General features: G+C 55.6%; 1 protein-coding gene across 2 annotated transcripts; it reads right to left on the reverse strand.

Moving 5' to 3' along the window:
• Positions 1-480: 480 nt before the first annotated feature.
• Positions 481-4,286, reverse strand: SYNGR2 (synaptogyrin 2). Of its 2 annotated transcripts, XM_052657563.1 has the most exons (4): positions 4,155-4,286; positions 2,072-2,309; positions 1,586-1,725; positions 1,181-1,505 (listed from the first exon to the last, which is right to left on the reverse strand). In XM_052657563.1, the coding sequence occupies exons 1-4, from the start codon at positions 4,251-4,253 to the stop codon at positions 1,308-1,310; spliced, it is 675 nt and encodes a 224-aa protein (XP_052513523.1). In that variant the 5' UTR covers positions 4,254-4,286; the 3' UTR covers positions 1,181-1,307. The 2 variants fall into 2 exon arrangements, with proteins under 2 accessions (XP_052513522.1, XP_052513523.1); XM_052657562.1 differs by having other exon boundaries at positions 481-1,725.
• Between the last annotated feature and the right edge of the window lie 18,060 nt (positions 4,287-22,346).

Genomic DNA, 22,346 nt, shown 5'->3' on the forward strand with positions numbered 1-22,346 from the left:
TAGTTTTTCCTTGGGGTTTTGAAACTATTGGGTCCACTTTTGACAGCTCCCTCTCACTGCTCGAAAGGGGAAGTCCAGAGTTGCCTCGTGGGCCCTGGCCTCCTGCCTGAGGGGAGCTCGTTCCCTGGCGTGGGCTGGGCAGTTAGGTTGGCTCCCCAAGGGTCTGAGATGGGTTGCAGGGGTTCTGAGTCCTGTCTACAGGAAGCAGAGGACCCTTGCCCCTCCAGGGGCATGCCAGGACCCTGGCAAGGCGGCCCAGAAAAGCTGTGTTGTTTACAAGCTGAGCACAGTTGCTATTTTAAGATGCTGATGGAGGGCAGCGTGAGGCATGAGACCCCAGGCAGGGTGGGGGTGGGGGGAGTTGCTGGGCAGTGGAGGGGCAGGTTGCCACAACTTAGGTTCCATAAGGCCTCAGCTGCAGCTTGCACTTGCACCTCGGTGGAACTGGGAGAGGCCCCACTAATGACAATGGAGACTATGAATGAGAAAACCATTTATTCCATCTCCAGAATTAGTCTAACAGAATCCAAGGGTGCTGTGCGTCCTTCCCCCAAGGCTTTGTAATATACATTCAGAGCAGCCTGGGGGCTGTGGGTGCGTCTCGCACCTCCTGACAGACCTGGGATATTTACATAAAGCTGGGTGTTGTCAGGCAAAGCCCCTCCCTGTGGCCACAGGGCGGGATCAGAGACAGGGTCCCCCGGGGTGGGCACCAGCCCTGCCCCTTGGCTGCCAGGAAGGTGACCCAGAGGCACTGGCACAGAGTGTGACCACAGGTCCAAGCGAGCACACACTTCAGCAGTGAGCACGGCCAGCCGCCCACAGAGCAGGCAGGGGGCTGGAGCGGAACAAACCTGAGTGAGGAGGGAAGGAGCCCAGCCCAGTGCCCACGGCAGGAGAGAGAAGGCCCCGCAGCCTCGTCTTTGGCAGAGAACCCAAAAAGGCTGCCACCACCGGTGCCTGGACATGGGCCCAGCTCCCGGGCTGGGGAGAAGCTAAGGCACTTGTCAAAAGAGCATGTCGGGCGCCTGGAGCTATTCCCGGTGGGGATGCCGGTCATTAAAAGCAACAAAATGTGTCTAGCTAAAAACCCTTTCCTAAAAAATGCCCTCGAGGAGTGGTGGGTGAAGCCCTTGGGGCACAGGCACTTCAGGGCTCTCTCTCCAGGCCCTGTGTCAGTTCGGACAGGCGCCAGGTGCATAGAGCGGGGCCAGAGGCTCTAGGAGCCAAGCCCTGGGGGAGGAGCCGGGGAGGAGGGGAGGCCCCCCAGGCACCCTCCTCCCTCCCCAAACCGTCCTGGCTGCAGCTCAGTACACAGGGGGTGGCTGGTAGCCCTCGGTGCTCTCGGCGTTCTGGGTGAAGGGCGGCTGCTGGTAGGTGTCCGCAGGCATGCCTGGGTAGGAGGCGTAGGCCGTGCTTGGGTCCGGAGTGGGGTCCACGTAGTTCTGGATGAATTCGTCCACTCCAGCCTTGTAGCGCTGGTAGGCCAGGTAGGCCAGCAGGCCCTGCAGGGAGCCCCAAGGTTTGGGTTCCTCAGCCCTGCACCACCCTTCACCAGAGACACCAGGACCCTGGGTCCACTTACCCAGGAGAAGATGGAAAAGAAGCTGAAGGTGATGGCCGCCCGGGCTGAGTCGGCTCCTACAAGCACATCGTTCACCTTGGTGGCTGCCCACTGATTGGTGAGGAAGCAGAAGCCAACGAACCACAGGAAGGTCCAGAGAGCTGGGGCGAAGGCCGGGAGGGGAGGGTTAGCTCCACAGAGCGGCAGGAGGACAGGGGCCCCCTGGGAGCGAGAAGCCTCCAGGGGTGTAGAAGTGCTAATTCAGAAGCTGGGGTGGGGACAGGACGCTATCTCTGGGGCTCTGCTCCAAGCCCCACTCAGCTCCAGGGGGTTTCAGCAGACGGTGAGAAATCCTTGTGTGCCAGCCTGACCATGGGTGAGGTCAGGAGACCCGGGGCTGCTCCCACCCCTCCCCAGCCTGCAGTCACAGACCCCTAGAGCTTCTGGGAACACTGCTGCTCCCGTTCACCCCAAGATCAAGTGGAGGTGCAGCCAGCTGGCCGATACCTGAGAAGAGCAGGTCACCGATGACCAGGTACTTGCGGTCAGTGGCATTGCTGATCTGGGGGAAGTAGATGTCGACCACGAAGAAGAAGGCTGAGGCCAGGAAGGCCAGCACCCCAATGGCGCTGCCGTAGCGGCACGCGTCCTCGTTGCGGTTGAAGACGCAGTACTGCTGCTGGGAATCGTGGGTGTTGCTGTAGCCCTCGCCGAAGATGCATGAGAACACGATCAAGGCGAAGACCTAAGAGAAGGCAGGGGAAGGGCTGAGTGAATGCCACCCTCGTGGGCCACACCCCCAGGCAGCACATGGAGTGGGACCCTGATGGGAGGGGACATTGGCCTCCCCGCTCCTGCTGTTCCCCTGCTGGAGGTCGGTGACCCAGCCTTTCCTGAACTTGGGGAGCGAGTCCCCTCCCCACTCCCTTCTCCAGACATCTGTTATAAGGGGCATGGATTCCTGGGGATTCCTGGACTGAGGACAGTGGGGAGTGCAGGGGGATCTCCTGGGAGGGCACTGCCCACCCTGCTGTCTGCCTGGGGGATGGCTCTGCCTGACCACTCCCACTTGTGAGTTTTAAGCAGGATGGCTCACAAAGTCAGAGTAACCCAAGCTTGCAGTCTCACCCCCTGATCACCACCTGCCTGAGTCACCTCTCCAGCGCCCAGCCTCTGCCTGAACACCCAGTGATGGAGAACTCCTCCCACTTCAGGAAAACCATGCCTCTGAACTGAAACTGTGTCCCCAGACTGCCAACTCCCACAACCCCCTCCAACTCTTCCCTGCTCCAGGCTGGGCTCCCCAGTTTGACCAGTTTTCCTCCTACAAAGAATTCTGGGCTCTTCGGCAGCCTGGCCCCTGGCCTCCCAGGGAATCCCTATTGGCTTCTGCCCATAGCTGGTCCTACCCACACAGGCACCTCAGGTGGGTCTGCCCAGCAGGCCTGTGGACACAGCTCTGTACTCAGACCCTGGAGGCACTGGGGTAGGGGGTCAAGGGGGTGCAGCACCCACAACTCTGGGAGGGGCTCCAGGCCCTTGGGAACAGCCTCACATCACCTGTCTCCACCCCAAACTGAAAGGCTACCGCCCAACCCCGCCGTATGTGAGTCTGGACACCTGGCTCCCTCTGGGACTAGCCCAGACCTCTCCCCAGCCTGCCCTGCCTGTCTGCACAAGGCCCTCTCAATAGGCTCCGGAGCTGGCAGTCACAAGCCCCACCCCCAGCTGGAGATGAAGCCGGAACTCTGGATGCTGGGAGCAGTGTGCCAGCCTGACTCCTGGCACTGCCATCCCGAAACATGGGCATCTGCTCCTGGGGTCAGACCCCCCGGGTCAGGCAGAGTGCGGATGAGGGTGTCACCAGGGCAACTCACAGGGCTCCAGCCCCAGGCAGGTGCGGGTGGCTACCTTAGGCTCAGTCCTCTCCCTGCGGGCTCCCTAACACCTTGTCCAGCTTTGAGCTCTGGTTGTCCAAGCGCAGGGGACCTCCCACCAACCCCCTGCCCCAGTAACCTGGTGCTGGAGCGGCTCACCCAGCTCAGGGGGAGGGGCACAGACTAGGGTCACTTGACCTTGGGTGGGGAAAGCAGACCCATGGGCTGCTTTTGAGTGGAAGACAGGCTCTGTTTCAGGGCGTCCAGGCCTTCCCCCGCAACCCCCTGCACCCCACGTGGCTTCGGAAAGCCCCCCTCCAGATGAATTCCCCCAGGCTGGGAGCCGCGGCACGCTGGCCACCTGTCCTGGAGCGGCCTCAAACTCCTCCCACTGCCAGCAGGGCGATGGGCCTGCTCCCGGCGGCGCCTCCCGGGCCACCCGGTGCCCGGGCCCGGAGGTGGGGGTGGCAGGGCCCGGGATGGGGGGCGGCAGGGATCGGAGTAGGGGGGCCGGCAGGGCCCCGGGGTGCGGGTGGTGGTGAGCGGCTGCAGGGTCCCGGGCCCCGCTCGCCCGCCCCGCGCGCGCCGTTCCCACCCCCGGGCCTCGGCCGCTGCCACCTGTCGCGCTCTCAGGCGCGCGGAGGCCCCCTCGCCCTCGCCGCCCCCGGCCTGACGACGAAGTAGGGTCCCCGCGGCCCCGCACCCCGGCTCACCAAGCACACGGCGCGCACCAACACCTGAGGCTGCGTCACGAAGCGTCGCAGGTCAAAGGAGCCGCCCGCCCTGGGCGCGCCGTACGCCCCGCTCTCCATGTTGCCGCCGCCGCCGCCGCCGCCGCCGCCGCCGCGGACCGCCGAGGAGCCAGGCGGCCTCCCCGCCCCCGACTCGACTCCTCCCCGGGGGGCGTGGCCAGAGCCGCCCCAGGGACCGAGGGCAAAGTGCCGCCCAAGGCGAGCGGCGGTGCCGAGGCGGCCGCGGGGCCCCGACGGCCTGGCCTGGCCTGCGCTGCCAGCGACCGAAATCAGTCCAGCGGCCGCCGGCTCATTGTCCAGCCCATGTCTCGGCCGGGGTCTCGTCCCTCTGCGATGCTGGCCCGCAGAGCTGCTGGAAAGGGTTCAGAGAGTCCCTGGGAAGAGAGGGTCGCAAGGAGGGCTCGCCCCTCTGCTCCAGCCACTCTTTGCCCTTGCATCCCCGCCTCCTCCTTCAGGAATCTCCGCTAGACGTCCGTCTGGGTCCCACCTGTCCACGACCCAGGCTCCTATGCACCCCCTTTCTTCTCCCCTGTTCTACCCCGGCCCCGGGGCCACAGTCTGGACCCCTCCCCGCCTGGTCACTCTTTCCTCCTCTCTGGAGCTAAGCCTGCGAGGGGGTCGAGACCACAGTTCAGTTCAGTTGCTTAGTCGTGTCCAACTCTTTGCGACCCCATGAACCGCGGCACACCAGGCCTCCCGATCCATCACCAACTCCCGGAGTTTACTCAAACTCATATCCATTGAGTCAGTGATGCCATCCAACCATCTCATCCTCTGTTGTCCCCTTCTCCTCTTGCCTTCAATCTTTCCCAGCATCAGGGTCTTTCCAAATGAGTCAGTTCTTCGCATCACGTGGCCAAAGTACTGGCGTTTCAGTTTCAACATCAGTCCTTCCAGAGAATATTCAGGACTGATTTCCTTTAGGATGGACTGGTTGGATCTCCTGGCAGTCCAAAAGACTCTCAAGAGTCTTCTCCAACACCACGGCCCCTCCCAATCTTCCCGGACCCAGCCCAGCCCGGAGGCTTTGTAGGGAGGGCTTTGTGTGGGCCGACTTCCAGGCTCCAAGCTGGTGTGCGGACAGAAAGGAAGTTCCCAGGGTGACAGGCAGGGGGCAGAGTTTAATCCAGTTCTTTCCAGAAATGGCTCAGAGCCTCCAAACTGGAATGACTGTCTGGTGAGTGGGTGGGGAGTGGGGGTTGAGTTTGGGGGTTGGGGGCTAGTTCTCCAGGGGCCTCAGGCTGACTCGTCAGGGAGAAGTTCCAGCCATCCTGGTTGCGGGTAAGGCTTAATGAGGGGGTACTGGCCAGGTGGGGCCCGGAGTCTTCCAGGTGAGCTGGACAGAGGTGGGAGGTGGGGCCAGATGCCATCAGGAGATGGGGCGCCACTCCAGGGAGGAGGAGTGGGGGAGGCAGTGGCCCTGAGTGTGTTGGTGCCTCTGGGCCTTCACATTCCACCCCACCCTCTTCCCAGACCTGGATGGAGGGTAACAAGCAGCTGAGGCAGGGGCTCACGGAGCCCCCTCCTCCTAGAATCTCCCTTCCCCTGCCACCGCCCCCATCCCACCCTAAAACCCTCAAACTAGCACCATGTACATTTGATGAGGAACCCCAGGGCTGCAAGATCCAGGCTGGTGGGCTTTTCCATCATTCTTTTCTTCATTTCATTTCTTCAAATGAAGGGTCCTTCCACAGGGAGCAAGGCCCGGGGCTCTCTCTCCTGGGGGCTGTACCCAGCCCACATCTTCTGGTCCCAACCTTGATGACAAAGGGGCTGAGCCTCCTGGTGAGGCTAGCACACCTCCCAGCCATCCCCTTCCCAAGGCCTCCAGAGATTTTATTGGTGCCAAGTGCATCAGTGCCCTAGGCAGGAGGAGGGGCAGGAGGCTTAGTCACCCCACTAAATAAAGGGGGACACTGAATCACTTGGAAAGTAAGCACTGGCCCCTGGTCTCTACACCTCACATTATAAAAGGGGAAACAGGCTCAGAGAGCCGACATGGCCCACCCATGAGCCTGGGGTCTGGAAAGCACAGATTTGGGAAGAGGAGACCTGGAGGTAAGACAAGGAGAGTTTCAAGGACAGACTTCTGGAGAAAGCCCACTGAAGAGGCTGACCAGGTATTACCAAATTGGTCAACCAGGTCCACACTAGGGGTCCTAGCCTGGGCTGTGACCCCCCTATCTCAGCCAGGGAGCTTCTTTTATCGTTTGGGTTTGCACAGACACTAATAAAACCAGTGCTGTGACTGGAACAGCACCAGCTTTATTCAGTGGCCGAAGATTGAAGAAGTGGGAACCTGGTTTGTAAATCAATTCAAGCCAATTCAGATGGAGACACTAAATATATAGGACGGTTGGAGTAAAAGAGAGGGTTCGGAAAGAGCAAGAGGAATATTTTATCCAAGAACAGGGGTGTGGTTTGGACCTGAAACTGACGCAGCTCTCCTTTTCAGTCCTTGTAGAGGCTTTTCCAGTGATCATCATGGCGATTGTCAACCATCCTAGCGCTGGTGGGTGTGTCTTCTAGGTAATGTATAGAGCATATAATAAGCTCTAGATCTATTGGAAGTCTAATCCTCAAAACCCATTGTGGGTCTTGTTGGTGTTAACTGGTTCTTTTTTTTTTTTTTTCTTTGCTGCTTCCTCCTGAAACTTAGATAAGGGTAGTTGGTTGCTGTTCGAGAGAGGGGCAGGGGTGTGATTCTAGGGTGACAGGCTTGCTAACACAGGCGTGGGGAAGAGGACCAGGAGACAGCAGTGTCTTAGGAACCACTGGAGGCGACAAGCTCAGGAGGCAGAGGTGGTCCCTGCCAAAGGCCAGGCAGGTGGAGCACACAGACTGGCAGCGCGTGGGGTTGGACAGCACAAAGGTCATGTACATGGGTTTTCTTACAACAGGAGGTCCTGGTAAGGAATGCCGAACTAACAAGTTACCGCCAGCCCAGAGAATTCGGGAAAGGTCAAAAGGAGAAAGGAGATGACTCTCCATATGTCCTACCAACCTCCCAGCATCCTTCTCGCTGGCGTCCGTCTCGGCTGAGTGACCCACACGCCACCAGGAAGGACCCTGAGTCAGAGGGATTAGCCAGACACAACCCAGAAACTAACCCCATCACTATAAAACCCGAGACTGCAAGCCCAGTGGCAGAGCAGTCCTCCTGGGTTCCCTCGCCCTGCTGCCTTCTTCCCGGGCACTCCTTCCCAACGAAGTCTCTTGCTTTGTCAGCATGTGTGACTCCTTGGACAGTTTATTTCCAAGTGTTAGACAAGAGCCCACCTTTGGGCCCTGGAGGGGGTCCTCCTTCCTGCAACAACTTTACAAGTCAGTGAAGTCATGGCCTTGGAGAAAGGGTTCCAGGAAATCCAGCCCCTGTCTCCAGTCACCAGCTGGAAAGACGGACAGGGTTCCCATGGAGGGTAGAAGTCCCTGGCCCACCCTGGCCCCGGGTGGCCTCATCCTCCTCAGATGGTTGGCAACATGGGAGAGCGCCCCTACCAGAGGCCACTGACCCCACTGTAAAGCGGCTAGAGCATGATCAGGGTCAGATAAAGCCGCCAATGAGCGTCATGGGCCCTTGACACACACTCAGCCCTTAGTAAGCTTTGGCAAGTCATGCCTAAGCAATATGGCCCTTTCGTTGCCAGGACGGTGTTACGTGTGCCCAACGCACACTGAGGCCAAACAAACCAAGATGTTGGAGTTTGGAGCAAAGAAAGGTTTATTGCCAGGCCATGCAAGAAGAAGGGAGGAGGAGGACCATGCCCCCTGCCTCCACCCCTGACCCCGCCCCAAACCCTGAACTCCTCAGAGTTTCACCAAACATTATGGGCCACGGGGAGGGAGAGGGTCTCAGGAGGGTATGTGATCAGTTCTCTGATTGGCGAGGCTGAGGGAACAGGTTGGTGTCACAGAGGTTAGCCTTATCAATCCTTGGGCACCAGAAGGTCCCAGGGTTATGAGCCCATGGTCATCACATAATTAATTTCTTCCACGTGGTGGTGGGTTTTAGCATCTGAGAAATTTCTCTGTCTGAGATGTTGGTTATGTGGGCAACTTATGTGGGTTTCCCATGTCTGTTATGTGGGCACTTCAGAGAGGAGCTACAGCAGAGTAGAGATGGGGGAGGGGTCTGTCCCAGGAAGGCCCCAGAGGGTCCTGCCCAATCACAGCGGCAGCCCTGCCCTACCAACCCCCACCAGCGCTGCCCAGCCAGGGCCCCCCGTGGGTCCCCTCAGGCCACCAGCAGTGCACTGCTCCCCCACACCCAGCACCCGTTTCCTACCTGCTTTGCTTGGTCCAGATCAGTGTCCAAGAAAAGAAGGCTATGATGGAGATGAGGGTGCCAACCAGCACGAAGATGGGTCCCTGGTGCAGCTCTCCTGTGAAGGAGGCGGGGGCAGCTGGGCTGGACCTGTGTTAGGCCAGGCCAGGGTAGGCATGGCCACATCAGGGCCCCCTTCCCTGCTCTCGGCACCTCCCACTGACCTACCAGAAATGGCAGCTGCCCTTCTAGAAACCAAGGGGCCCTCTTACCTGGGAGTACCAGTGTGAAGGGACTGTGTTGGACATCGATGTCATTTTCAGCCTGGCACCAGAACTAGTCTGACGTCCGCTTTGGTGGGAAAGAGAAGTTGGCAGACTCCCCCCGGGTTCAGAGTCTGCAGCGTGTGGGTGAGCCCGTCCCTCCTGACCAGTCTGTAGGTGGGCTGCCCGAGGATGCCCGCAGAACACCTCTACCCTGAGGCCTGGTCTGCCGTCCAGGAGGGTGCAGTTAGCCTGCAGCTGGGGCACCAGCTCTGGCAAGGTGGGAGAGGGCAAGAGCACAGGTGAGGTTGGAAGACTTTAACACCCTCTCCCCAGCAAATTGCCTTATTACATAATGCCTAATAAGGTGGTAAAGAGTCCGCCTGCCAAGCAGGAGATGGGGGTTTAATCCCTGGGTCGGGAAAGTTCCCTGGAGAAGGAAATGGCAATGCCAGTTGAAGGAAATCCCACTCCAGTATTCTTGCCGGGAAAATCCCATGGACAGAGGAGCCTGGCGGGCTACAGTCCCCGGGGTTGCAAAGACACGACTCAGTGACTAAACAGCAACAATGAGCCTAGAGGCCGGGCTGATTACTGCCTCTTCCAGGCAGCGGTCTGGATTACTCCCTCCATCTTGTATCTGAGCTTCTACCCCACCTGCAGTGTATACCATACAGTTTCATATTTGATTTTATTCTCGTGTAGTATATTCTGCGTTGCCAGATTTAGCAACTAAAAATGCAGGACACTCAGTTAATTTTGAATTTCAGGCTAACAATGAGTAAAATTTAGGAGGTCTCTTCAAGATGACTTCTGGGAAGTGAGACAGTCCAAAGAGGAAGAAGGAAACCAATGTTTATCAAGAAAATGCTGGTTTGGCAATTCCTCAAAAAATTAAAGAATTACCTTGAAGTGAAGTGAAGAAGTGAAAGTCGCTCAGTCGTGTCCGACTCTTTGCGACCCCATGGACTGTAGCCTGCCAGGCTCCTCTCTCCATGGGGATTCTCCAGGTAAGAATACTGGAGTGGGTAGCCATGCCCTTCTCCAATTACCATATGACCCAGCAATTCCACTCCAAGAGATATATCGAAATAATTGAAAATAAGGACGCTAACAGATACTTGTACACACATGTTCACAGCAGCACTATTCACGACAGCCAAAAGGTGGGAACAGGCCAGATGTCCAACAGTGGATGATGAATAAACAAAGTGTGATCCATCTCTAAGATGAAATAGTATTCAGCCATAAAAAAGGAATGAAGCCATGACACCTGCTATTAATACACTATGAATGAATCTTAAAAACATTATACTGAGTGAAATAAGTCAGACCCAAGAGGCCGCATATTGTATGACTCCATTCATGTGAAATAGCCAGAACTGTAAAAATCCCCAGAGAATTTCCTGGTGGTTTAGTGCTTAAGACTCTGTGCTTCCACAGGGAACTAAGATCCCGTGTGCCACACAGTGTGGCCAAAAAAATAATAATAATAATAATTATTATTATTATTATTATAAATAATAAAAAAAAAATCCCCAGAGTCAGAAAGCTGATTAGTGGTTAATAGGGGCCAGGGGAGGGGCAATGAAGAGGGACTGCTTGACGGGTATGGGGTTTCCTTTTGGGAAATGGACTAAAAATGCTACTGAATTATTACTTTAAAATGGTTAACTTTGTGTCAGGTGAATTTCACCTCAATTTTTTAAAGAAAAGAGAAACTGCTGGAGAAAAAGTCCACCCCTTGGGTTTCGACTCTTTCTGCTCAGAACATTACTACAGAAATGAAATGAGAATGTCAGTAGGAAACATGGAGAAATCTGGAACGCGGGTGGGGAGGGCTGACGTTGGATTCAACTTCTGGAGTCAACAGTTTTGTCCGCTCTTGCAGGGGCCGGGTGCTCTGCCAGTCCTGCATCTCACCGCCTCCCTGGACTGAGGCAGGGGACCAGAAGGGCAACTATCTGTTGGCTGAACAAAGCAGTCGCTCTCGGCTACATGCTGGAGGGTGGCATCTGCTCCCTGCATCTGTGATAAAGTGGTGAACCTTGAGTCGTGTGGTCTCGGTGTTCATTGAGGACACCCTGAAGCTGGGGATTTCCTCCCAGGATGGGGACAAAGGAGGTACAAAGTGGACCAGGCACCTGACAAGCTGGCCCAGCATTCAAGCCTGATCCTTGGCAGTGACCTGGAGGCGTCAAGGAGCTGTCCACCTTCTGAGATCAGAGATCAGAGGTTTCTTCATCCAGATCTACTCTGGTACCTTCACGGTAAACATCTCCGCCATACACGTCTTTGCTGCGGGCACTTCCACTACAGACATTTTCATTTCATAACAAACTGGCCATAGAGCAAGTCTGCCATAAAAGATAAAATAACTGATTGACACTGGGTTTCATTTCTCTGTTGATACAGGACTCCCATGTTTATATTACATAAATCTTAGCCCATGTGACTATACAGTGACAAGTATAGATGTGATGGTCTTAAAGTAACGGATGATAACAGCTATGTAATATTGACTTGACAGAAAATGCAGTGGTAAAACTGAAAGTGTGAAATGAGAGGATAAAGCCAGATGGCATATTATACTAGAAAATGATAACATATCAGTTTGCAAATCCTTTGGTGATTTGAAAGCACAGAGTTAAACCCCCATTTCCTGTAGAACTTCGGAACGTCTATCAACAGACATGTGACAGTGTGCCAAGAGTACACAACAGTGTAAAAGTTCTCCCCAGCACAGTGCAAGCTCTGTTACAAACAGCACCCTCAGTTCAGTTCAGTTCAGTTCAGTCGCTCAGTCATGTCTGACTCTGCGACCCCATGAATCGCAGCACGCCAGGCCTCCCTGTCCATCACCATCTCCCAGAGTTCACTCAGACTCACGTCCATTGAGTCCGTGATGCCATCCAGCCATCTCATCCTCGGTCGTCCCCTTCTCCTCCTGCCCCCAATCCCTCCCAGCATCAGAGTCTTTTCCAATGAGTCAACTCTTTGCATGAGGTGGCCAAAGTACTGGAGCTTCAGCTTTAGCATCATTCCTTCCAAAGAAATCCCAGGGTTGATCTTCAGAATGGACTGGTTGGATCTCCTTGCAGTCCAGGGGACTCTCAAGAGTCTTCTCCAACACCACAGTTCAAAAGCATCAATTCTTCGGCGCTCAGCCTTCTTCACAGTCCAACTCTCACATCCATATGTGACCACAGGAAAAACCATAGCCTTGACTAGACGGACCTCAGTCGGCAAAGTAATGTCTCTGCTTTTGAATATGCTATCTAGGTTGGTCATAACTTTTCTTCCAAGGAGTAAGCGTCTTTTAATTTCATGGCTGCAGTCACCATCTGCAGTGATTTTGGAGCCCCCAAAAATAAAGTCTGACACTGTTTCTACTGTTTCCCCATCTATTTCCCATGAAGTGATGGGACCAGATGCCATGATCTTCGTTTTCTGAATGTTGAGCTTTAAGCCAACTTTTTCGCTCTCCTCTTTCACTTTCACCAAGAGGCTTTTTAGCTCCTCTTCACTTCTGCACCCTAGTGTTTGGAAACTGATACCTCTCTTAATGAATGAAAACATTTTAGTAAACAAGAAAAAGTGTGATGCTGAATGAGGAGATGAATCAATGGATAGTGGAGAGGGGGGAGGATAAAATGTTATGAACGAAAGGCTTGGAAGACAAGTGCTTAGATACAACCCACAAAATAAAGTCAGTTATTTATGCTGCATGGCCATGAATCTGCTGCTGCTGCTGCTGAGTCACGTCAGTCGTGTCTGACTCTGTGGGACCCCATAGACGGCAGCCCACCCGGCCCCTCCGTCCCTGGGATTCTCCAGGCAAGCATACTGGAGTGGGTTGCCATTGCCTTCTCCAGGCCATGAATCTACACACATTTAAAAACAAAATTCTGCTGCCACATGGCATGTGGGATCTTAGTGCCCTAACCAGGGACCGAATCCTTGCCCCTGCATTAGAAGTACAGAGTCTTAACCACTGGACCACCAGGGAAGTTCCTACGTAAGTTTTAAATATATTAAAATATTCTCTATTTCATACCAAAGTCTTTATTTTTTCATTTTTCATGGTTCATTGTGTCCTTTTAAATGTCCCTCTTTTATTTACTTTTTATATTCATATGGCAAAATTGCCTTCTGGCCAGCTAGTTAATTAGGTATGTGGTGACGATGCCTAACACAAAGATGTTTACTGCAAAAATAACTGGACACCACCACACCTACTCTGGTGACATGGGCTGTGGGGGTGGTGGCCAGGCTCCTGCTCCCAGAGGGTCAACATCTGATTCAAAGGGACAGTCAGAAGGCAGGAGGCAGGTGGATATGATCCAGACCAGAAGAGATGCTATGGTGGACGGATCCCAAACTCAGAGAGGAGGGACGCAACTAGAGAAACAGGCCACTTTAGGAAAGGCAAGGACCTCAGAAACACAGAGAGAGCAGATGCCCACAACACCCAGAGAACACTCCTCCCTGGACCCAGGACCAAAACACACCCTGTAGCCACTCGCAGCAGGCGTTCATCCATCCACACAGCCTCTCTGCTTGCGAGTAACTTCTCTGTTTTGTAGGTAGATCCTAAAGTTGATTTTGATGTAGCAAGCATCTTGGGACTTCCCGGGTAGTCCAGTTGCTAAGACTCTGGGCTCCCAGTGGAGGGGGCCTGGGTTCGATCCCTGGTCAGGGAACTAGATCCCACGTGCTGTAACTAAGACCCAATGCAGCGCTTCCCTGATGGCTCAGACGGTAAAAGAATCTGCCTGTGATGCAAGAGGCCTGGGTTCGATCCCTGGGTTGGGAAGATCCCCTGGAGGAGGGCATGGCAACCCTCTCTAGTAATCTTGCCTGGAGAATCCCCACGGACAGAGGAGCCTGGCGGACTACAGTCCATGGGGTCGCAAAGAGTCGGACACGACTGAGCACAAAATCCAAGCATCTCTGAGATCTTCCTTTTGACCTGGGCTTGCCCACATGAATTCTCTGACAGTGATCAGGCTTAAAAAAAGATGCCTTCTGAGTCGGGGCTTGGGAGAGAGGGCTGGATGATGCATGGTGGGTACCTATCAGACTTTTCAAGGAGAATGTTGAGGGGGTGCTTGGGCAGGGGTAGAGATGGGTGTATGAAATCCAAATATATACTTCATACATCATCTTCATCCTGCCAGGAACTTTGGCTCTGGAAGTGCTGTGATCAGAAAACTACTCACGGAGTAGAAAATTGGAAGAAACTAGAATATGATGTTCTTCAGAGACATGTTCTAGGGATCCTAAAGTTTCTGACCCTTAAGTATATTTCTTTCGCCACCAGTGGTTCTCAACCTGGAGTGATCCTGCCTCCAAGGACATTTTTGTGTCTGGGGACAGTTTTGGTTGTCACCAATGAGGGGCAGGGTGCTCCTGGCATCAAGCTGGGGAGAGGCCAGGGAAGTTGCTAAACCCACTACGATGCACAGAGCAGCCCCTATTAAAAAACTACCCGGCCCCAGTGGCAATAGTGTCAATGCTGGGAAACTGGTCTAGACCACCAGCAACAGGCTCGCTGAACCAGGATTCTCCCCTTGCCCAGGGTTGCTCAGTCATCACAAATTTTTTCCCGTCTGAGCCTCTTTCTAAACTTCATGAGAACCCTCAACTTTTCCCCATACTTTTTTCCAAACACTCTTTTGTGCAAAGAAAAAGTTAAGTAAAGCGCTATCTAGAGTTTAATCTACCCCCTGGGGCACCAGTTTACCGACTGCTACCAACAATTTCATCAGTGTGACTCGGGTCAAGCTGCCAACGGCTCTCTGCCCAGAGACGCTCTTGGGGCCAGAATCTTCCTCCCTGGGGAAATGTGGGACCAGGCTTAAAGATGATATTTTTCGCCCCCTTTGTTGTGAGGAAATTACCCTGACTTGACAAAAGTGGAAAGAAAAAGCTGGCCCAGCTTCATTTCCATTTCGGTGGCCATTAATAGAAGCCTGATTTACATAAGTTCAGAGACAGGAGCCACTTTCTATTTTCGTTTCCTACAGATCAGAGCTTTCACTTTTTATTCTGACAAGGCTTGTGTCCTTCTCCCCTTTTGATTATTTAGTTAATGCATCTAGCCCACCCCCACAGATAACGAGTGGCCTATCACTTAATTAAAATTCATCGACTGTGTCTGAACATCTGAATGATAGGATGACACACTCAGAATCTGATCGGGTGACAAGGATACCCTGGGGACTGGGACCGGAAGTTGAGCCTGGCCCGGGCGGGGCTGATCCAGTGGCTCTGCAGAGCCTCCCACTGTTGCTAAAGAAAGAAGGACCCTCTCAGGGCTGTGCCCAGGCCAGGGCAGTGGGGCTACTGCCCAGCTAGGCTCAGAGGCCTTGGAGATCGACCTTGCTTGTTTCTGTGATCGCCCAGATGCTTGGAGATTGAAGCCCCAACCCTGGAGGCCCAATCCGTTAGATCTGAGCTGGGGCCCACGGATCTGACTTTGGATAGGCAGCCTACCTGCTGAAAGTTGAACTGAGTCCTCCAAAAAAGATGTATTCAAGCCTTAACCCCAGGTACTTGCGAATGGGACCTTATTTGGAAATGGGGTCCTTATAGATGGACTCCAGTAACCCATGCTGGTTTAGGGTGGGCCCTTATGAGAGAAGGGGATTCCTTGGTGGCTCGGGCGGTAAAGAGCCACCTGCAATGCAGGAGACCTGTGTTCGATACCTGGGTGGGGAAGACCCCCTGAAGAAGGGAATGGCAACCCACTCCAGTATTCTTGCCTGGAAAAGTCCATGGACTGAGGAGCCTGGTGGGCTACAATCCATCCGGTTGCAAAGAGTCAGGCATGCCTGAGTAGCTAACACACATACACACAAGAAGAGAACAGACTAAGACACATACACACAGGTCTTGTAAACACAGAGGCAGAATTTGGAGCGGTGCTGTCACAAGCCAGGGGATGCCAAGGACTACCACAGCCCCCGCGATCAAGGCTTCAGACTTCTGCCTCCAGAACCAGGAGAGAATCATTTTCTGCATGGTGCTTCCTTAGAGCAGCCCCCTTCCAAGTGATGCTTACGAACGGTCCAGAGCCTCTCCCTGGGGATCTCGAAGTGGGTTTTAGGAGTGGAGAGGGGAGGGAACAGTCATCAAGACTTCTTTGTGTGCGCTCTGAATCTGTCAACCAGATGACTGCCTCCAAACATTGTCCTCTGTTCACGGCAGCCCCACGGAAGACTCCAGGCTCCTGGTCACCCTCATTTTCCTGGCTCACCCTTTCTAAGGCTCTGAAAGGCCTCCTTTGCGTGCCACCACCCCTCTTGAAGGATGGTGGACTCAGCACCAAATCCTTTAGCTTTCCTCCCACGTCTCACCTTCTGCGCCTAATGGACACCAGCCTCCCCTGCCCTGGGCAGTGCTTGCATGCACTTACAGCCTTCCCCGCACTGGCTGTGGATGGCGAGGGTGGGCATCCTCTCACTATTCCTAGACCACTCTCCCCGCTCCCTCCCTAAACACCAGCCTTGAGTTACAATGACCTAGAAAACGCCCACCCTCCCTTGAAGACTCTCGCAGCTGGTTCCTGCTGCACTCCATTCTGTACTTGCCATGATTCCTGGGGAATTCAAATACACAGAGAGAACCTTTCCAAACTCTTGGCTCTTCCATTCCTTAACATCCACTGTTTCAGGCCCAACATCTTGCTCCCACTGATAGTAATTAGTAATTGTAAGGCTGCCCTTGACTTCACCAATCTTTCTGTTGCTCAGACCCAAAACCTGGAAGTGATCTTCCGCAGCTCCCTCTTTCCCACCCGCTCCCATCGTTGGCCTGACCATCAGAATACATCTTGGCCCCTTGGCCAGGCCTCCTGGCTATCACCCAATCTCTCCTCTGGATCCCAGAACCAGTCTAATGACTCTCTAGGATTCTACCCTTGATCCCCATCCCCTCTCTTCTCAACACAGCAAACGACCCTCTGAAGAGTAAATCAGGTCAAGCCTTCTGTTGCCCATCCCCTCAACGCTCTGCCCACAACGCCAGGCCCCTACTCAGCACGGCCACTCCACTGCCTCCCCTCCCCTCCCCTCCTCCTGCTTTCTGGGCTCTGGCCACCCAGGCCCTTGTCTGGACACATACTGCTCCACCACCTCCTTCGTGTCCTTTCTGTGTATCCCCTTCTTAGAGATGACTTCCTGGTAGATGGTACCCTCCCTCCCCAACCCCACTGCACCCGCCCTTCCCCTCTTTCCGGCTTGCTGTTCTCTGGAACCCACCACATTCTAGAGCGCTGTAGAATGTGCTTTTGCGGGGAGGGAGCTGCACCTGCAGAGGTGTGTGGGATCGTAGTTCCCTGAGCAGGAATCCAGCCTGTGCCCCCTGCAGTGGAAGCGTGGAAGTCTTAACCACTGGACTTCCAGGGAAGTCCCAAATGTGCTTACTTTTATCTTCATCTGTCCCCCCGGCCCCCCTAGAATGGAAACTACTTGAGGGCAAGGATCTGTTTTTGTTTTTTAAGGGATCTCTGATTTGTTGCTCCACCTTGTATATCCATCCTGGGGCCCCGAGTAGCACCTGGCACCAAAAGGTGCCCAACCAGTAGTTGTTGAATGACTGAATGAATGACTTGTCAGTTGGTCCCTTAGGAGTTCAGTTAGCAGGGCTTGTGGCCAAGAGTCTGAGCAGAAGTCAGGGGCTGGAGGGGGATGGACTGGGTCTACCCAGGTACTTCCCGGAGGCCCAGAGGCCTGGGCTGAGAGTTGTTCTCCTTTTATCAGAAACACCATGATGTGTTTGTTTTTAAAGCAAATGAGGAAATGATAGTTCAGCCTCTGCCGCATTCAAGTGAGACCCACCCTTCAGTGGAGCAGAGGCTGCCATGGCCACGGCCCTGCGACAGGAGAAGGGACGGGGGCAGTCGACACCAGAGGAGGGCAGCCCCGCTCAGAGACATGGAGAGGAGCAGGTGACTGATGACCTTGACCTTAAGGGTCACAGGGACAGAGGGGGGCATAGGAGAGGGCAGGAGAAGGGAGGGGGAGCAGAAAGGTGGAGGGGGAAAGCGGAGGGGCGGAGGCGGTACCAGGAGCATCTTCTCTCCCTGGCTCTGTACCGTCAGGCAGCTTTGTGGGGAGCGGGGTGGTGGGGGCGCTGACACCCTTCTCCTCCCACTAAGAGTCGGGCAGCTTCCCCTTTGCTGGACCTCAGGGCAGGGGTGTGGTGGGGGGAGCCCAGACTTCCTCATTCTCTCACTGCCCTCCTCCTAGGCCAAGGCACCCCAGTGGAATGCCCCCCGCCTGCCCTGGGGTCACCCCCACCCAGAGGGACTCCCGTTATAGATCAGTCACTGGGGTAGAGTGATTGGATATACCCCTGGTGGGACGTGCCCTCTGCCCCCCTCCACTGGCAATGCCCCCACAGCCCAAGAGGAAGCCATGCACTTCCCTGGCTCCATGTCACTGTGCCCATCATCCTCTGCTGTCCCTGCCCATCCCTTCCTGCTGAGCCGTCTCTTCTCTGAACCCACAGGGCCCTGCAGGTCTTGAAGCTGGGGTTCCAGAACTGTCCAGCTGTCTGGCAGCAGACGCCACTCACCAGCAACAACCTCTCACCCTGCCAGCCAAGGTCTCTACCACGGGTGGGGGCCTGACTCCAGGGTCTCCAGCTGGGGGTACTCCTTCCCGCAGTGTGCTGGGTAACTCTCCCCTCTCCTGTGAGGAGCTGCTGGTGGCTGTAGGAGAGGTGAGTGTGGTCAGGAGGACTCAGGGAGGAGAGACAGCGAGAGCCCGCCCAGAGAGCCTTGTCCTGAGCTCAGAGGAGGCCCAGGACCTCACAAACATCTTCGCTCACAGAAGCTCTGCAGTAATTGGGGTACATATGCATGCAACAGGGGCTTCCCCGCTGGCTTAGTCAGTAAAGAACCCGCCTGCAATGCAGGAGACCTGGGTTTGATCCCTGGGTCAGGAAGATCCCCTGAAGAAGGAAATGGCTACCCACTCCAGTATTCTTGCCTGGAGAACCCCATGGACAGAGGAGCCTGTGGGCTGCAGTCCATGGGGTTGCAAGAGTCAGACACGACTTAGTGACTAAACCAACATGCAATAAGGGGCTGGGCTGCGACTCGAGCCCAGATCCTCCCCTCTGTCTTGTGCTTCCGGAACTGTCTGGGCCCTTGGGTCCCCCCTGTTCTGTGCTCCCTATACCCCTGGACTTTCAGCCTGCTGCCTCAAGACCTTGGCAGCAGCCCCCTCGCACGGTGTCCCTGAGCAGCTCACCTAGGGCAGCCAAAGAGAGCAGCCGCAGGAGCTCCAGGCCTCTGACGGACTGCCCTCCAGCCAGCAAGCAAGAGTTCCCTTGATCGAAGCCCTCTACCCAGAGCCCCTGGGTGCTCCCCAGTTGGGTGCATGCCTGCAGCGGGGAGATAACCTGGAGATCACAGCATCCCAGGGCTGCGCCCAGAACAGCAATGCTCCCAACACCCCCAGGGCATTAGGAGGGGCTCAGAACCAATCCAGGGCTCACGGTTGCCACCACTGCTGAGCAGTAGGACCCCGGGGAAGAAGATGCCCACATCCTAACCCTGGAGTACGTTCTGGTAGCTGGCCAGGGGGATGGCCCTTGCTAGCCTGCTGATTTGGGCATGAGGGTATTATCCCAGAGATGCGAGGGGGCCTGATACAATCACGCTGTGCGTTTGGTGTGCTCAGCTGCGCCCGCCGGGCTGCTCTGTCCATGGGACTCTCCAGGCAGGAGCACTAGAATGGATGGCCATTCCCTTCTCCGGGGGATCTTTCCGACCTAGGGATTGAACCTGCGTCTCCTGTGTCTCTTGCATTGGCAGGCAGATTCTTGAGCCACCTGGGAAGCCTGATGGAATCATGAGGGTCCTTTTGAAGGACTGGACCCCTTAGGGCTGGGGGCTCAGGGCAGAGAGGAGAGGGAACCGGGGAGGTGGGGGACAGCACCCAGCCAATCCCGCAGTGGCACCAGTGTCCCCAGGGAGGACAGGCACCTCCCCAACCAGGCCTTTCTTTTTATGAATGAAGTGACTTAACTGGAACACTTCCTGTTATACACTGATGTAGTCGCATGCGCTTTTCTTCTGCTCTCACGAATGTGGATCTTTGATCCGTACATAGATGCTTTCCTCGAGGACAATGTCCTGACCCCAGGGAACCATTCGCTTCCCTTGCAGGCTCTTCTCTCATCCAGAACCTCACAGGTCAATGACACTCGCAACCCCAGCACAGCCCCGGAAGGGGCACCTGACCCAAGAAAGGCCAGCTACCCTTGCCTGGGCCCCGGGAGCAGCTGCTGGGGCCCGTGAGGTCTGGGTGTGTCAGGAAGCTGGTCTGGCGTAATGACTCAGCCCACCTGCCAGCAGCAGGAAGGATGTGGGTGGGGTGGGGGGTTGGGGGTTGGGAACTAGAACCTGGACACAGTGTCCTGGAGCTCCCCTGGGGACTAGCTTTATCCGTCACCTTGGTGGTCCCTTGTCCCCAGTGGGCAAGAATCGCCACCCAGAATCCTGACTTGTACCCCTGGGGACGTGCCCTGGGGACCCATCTACCTCTCTGCATTTGGGGAGCAAGAGCTAATATTCTCTTAGTTTCCCAGTGAAATTCCCTCCCAGAAAGTCTGTTCTCACTCTGATGAGAGGGGTGGGGGAAGGAGTTGAGGATTCCACACAGAGGGGTGGCCTCAGCTGCAGGCAGGCTGTGGCCTGAAGGCTGAGAAGCTCGAGGTTTTTCCTCTAGGCTGTGCTCAAGGTATCGGATTCGAGCTGAGGCTGCTCATGCAAAGCCTCCCCCTTTTATCGGTGTATTTGAGGAGCCAGGGCAGAGAGCGGCAGGTGGCCTTGAAGGACACTTCCCTCAGGCCTTGGTGGAACCAGGGCCATCTTTCTTGGCCCGCCCCGCATGCCCCTCTCCAGCCATCACCTGTGCGCCCCTCAGATGGGGGCCGAGGCTGTTCTGCGCCTCCTTGCCTCGGGCTGCAGGTGTGACAGCCCGGGTCACCCGGATGGAGCAGAGTTGGGGTGTCCTCAGAGCTCTCCTGTCATCCACTGGACTGACATTTTGTGATTTCTGCCCACAGAGGGCATCTCCGCTATAAAAGACGGCCTTACCAGCATCTCCTTGTTTGCCTCGCGTCCCATTCCTGGGAGGGTCCCCTCTGCTGGGCCGCCTTGGCTCATGTGGCTGGGAGCCCTTTCAGGGCTGGGCAGGGAGAGTCTGGGGCCCCCCAAGGTGGAGGTGCTGGGGTTTCCGCCTTCCAGCATCTGTACTGGGCTCTTGCACCTGGAGACACCCGGGCTTCACCTACTGTAGTAACCCCATGGCCTCTCCCTGCCCACGTGTGTCTTCTTTGCTACTGGTGGAGAGGCTCAAAGTCGTTACCTGCCCCCTGACTCTCCAAGCCCAGCCCCGGGTGTACTGGTTCCATCTTCACTGACGGTCCTCGTGGGGCCCACAGCCCAGCATAGAGGCCTCAGATCGCCATTCTGTGCAGCCAAGCCCCATCTGGCCCATCCCCACACCGTGGCTCAGCCTGCTCCTCAGCCTCATTTCCCATCTGAGTCCTCTCTCCTTTAAGGCCCCCTGCTGCTGCTGCTGCTGCTGCTGCGTCGCTTCAGTTGTGTCCGACTCTGTGCGACCCCATAGACACCAGGCTCCCCCGGCCGGCCCTGGGATTCTCCAGGCAAGAACACTGGAGTGGGTTGCCATTTCCTTCTCCAGTGCATGAAAGTGAACAGTGAAAGTGAAGTTGCTCAGTCGTGTCCGACTCTTCGCGACCCCATGGACTGCAGCCTACTGGGCTCCTCCATCCATGGGATTTTCCAGGCAAGAGTACTGGAGTGGGGTGCCACTGCCCCCAGGTCTACAAAACCCTCCTGGGGCTCCCTGCTGAGCCCCAGGTTGCCTTGCAGGCGGGCGCAGTCATAGGGCCACTTCCTGTCTCTCTCACTTCCTTTAGGCCAATGACCATGTTGTAATAGAACCTCAATTGCTCTTCCAGGAAGAGCAGGACACCCGTCAGGACGCTATACAAGTAACTACACGGAGGAGAGTGGCGTCATCCCCAGGTTTTGGCTGAGCAAACTGAGGCTCAAGGTTTGAGTTCCTCCAAGTCCCAAAGCTCATCCCCCTCACATCCGGCGATGCACTTGGGTAGTTCTCTGAAGGTACATGAAGGTGATCAGGACTGTGAGGTTTCAAGGTAACCTTCACGTTCTCCCACTTAGTGCCCATCAGCATCACCTCCCCACCCCTCAGGACTCCTTAAACCACAGGGCTGGGCTCCACTCCATTCGAGAAGGTGGGGTAGGGCCTGGGAATAGGCTTTTCTGACAAGTTCCCAGGTGCTGTTGGTGCTGCTGGTTGGGGACCACACGTTGACCCTAAGCTGCTAGTTAACGATGTGTCTTAGAGTGTGTGTCACTTCCTTTGCGGCCAGGCTGGTCGCCCTCTCCAAACTGAGCACACAGCTCCCTGTGTCTCCTACAGTCTCATCACCAGCCCCAGAACAGGGCCCTGCACTTGTTGACAGATGGATGGGTCATGTGACGCTGGGTGAGAGAGAGACAGCGACAGAAGGAGCTGTAAGAGCCAAGCCTCCAGTGACCACATGAAGCCTCTG

Source organism: Budorcas taxicolor, chromosome 19 (assembly GCF_023091745.1).
Source record: "Budorcas taxicolor isolate Tak-1 chromosome 19, Takin1.1, whole genome shotgun sequence".
Classification (NCBI taxonomy): Eukaryota; Metazoa; Chordata; class Mammalia; order Artiodactyla; family Bovidae; genus Budorcas; species Budorcas taxicolor.

Bases quoted from the DNA above. Each gene is read 5' to 3' on its own strand.
- SYNGR2 (XM_052657562.1), bottom strand. From the start codon at position 4,253: ATGGAGAGCGGGGCGTACGGCGCGCCCAGGGCGGGCGGCTCCTTTGAC. The intron at 2,310-4,154 runs GTGAGCCGGGGT...GCCTTCTCTTAG, and splicing joins TGGTGCGCGCCGTGTGCTTG to GTCTTCGCCTTGATCGTGTT. The intron at 1,726-2,071 runs GTATCGGCCAGC...CCTTCGCCCCAG, and splicing joins CGGTGACCTGCTCTTCTCAG to CTCTCTGGACCTTCCTGTGG.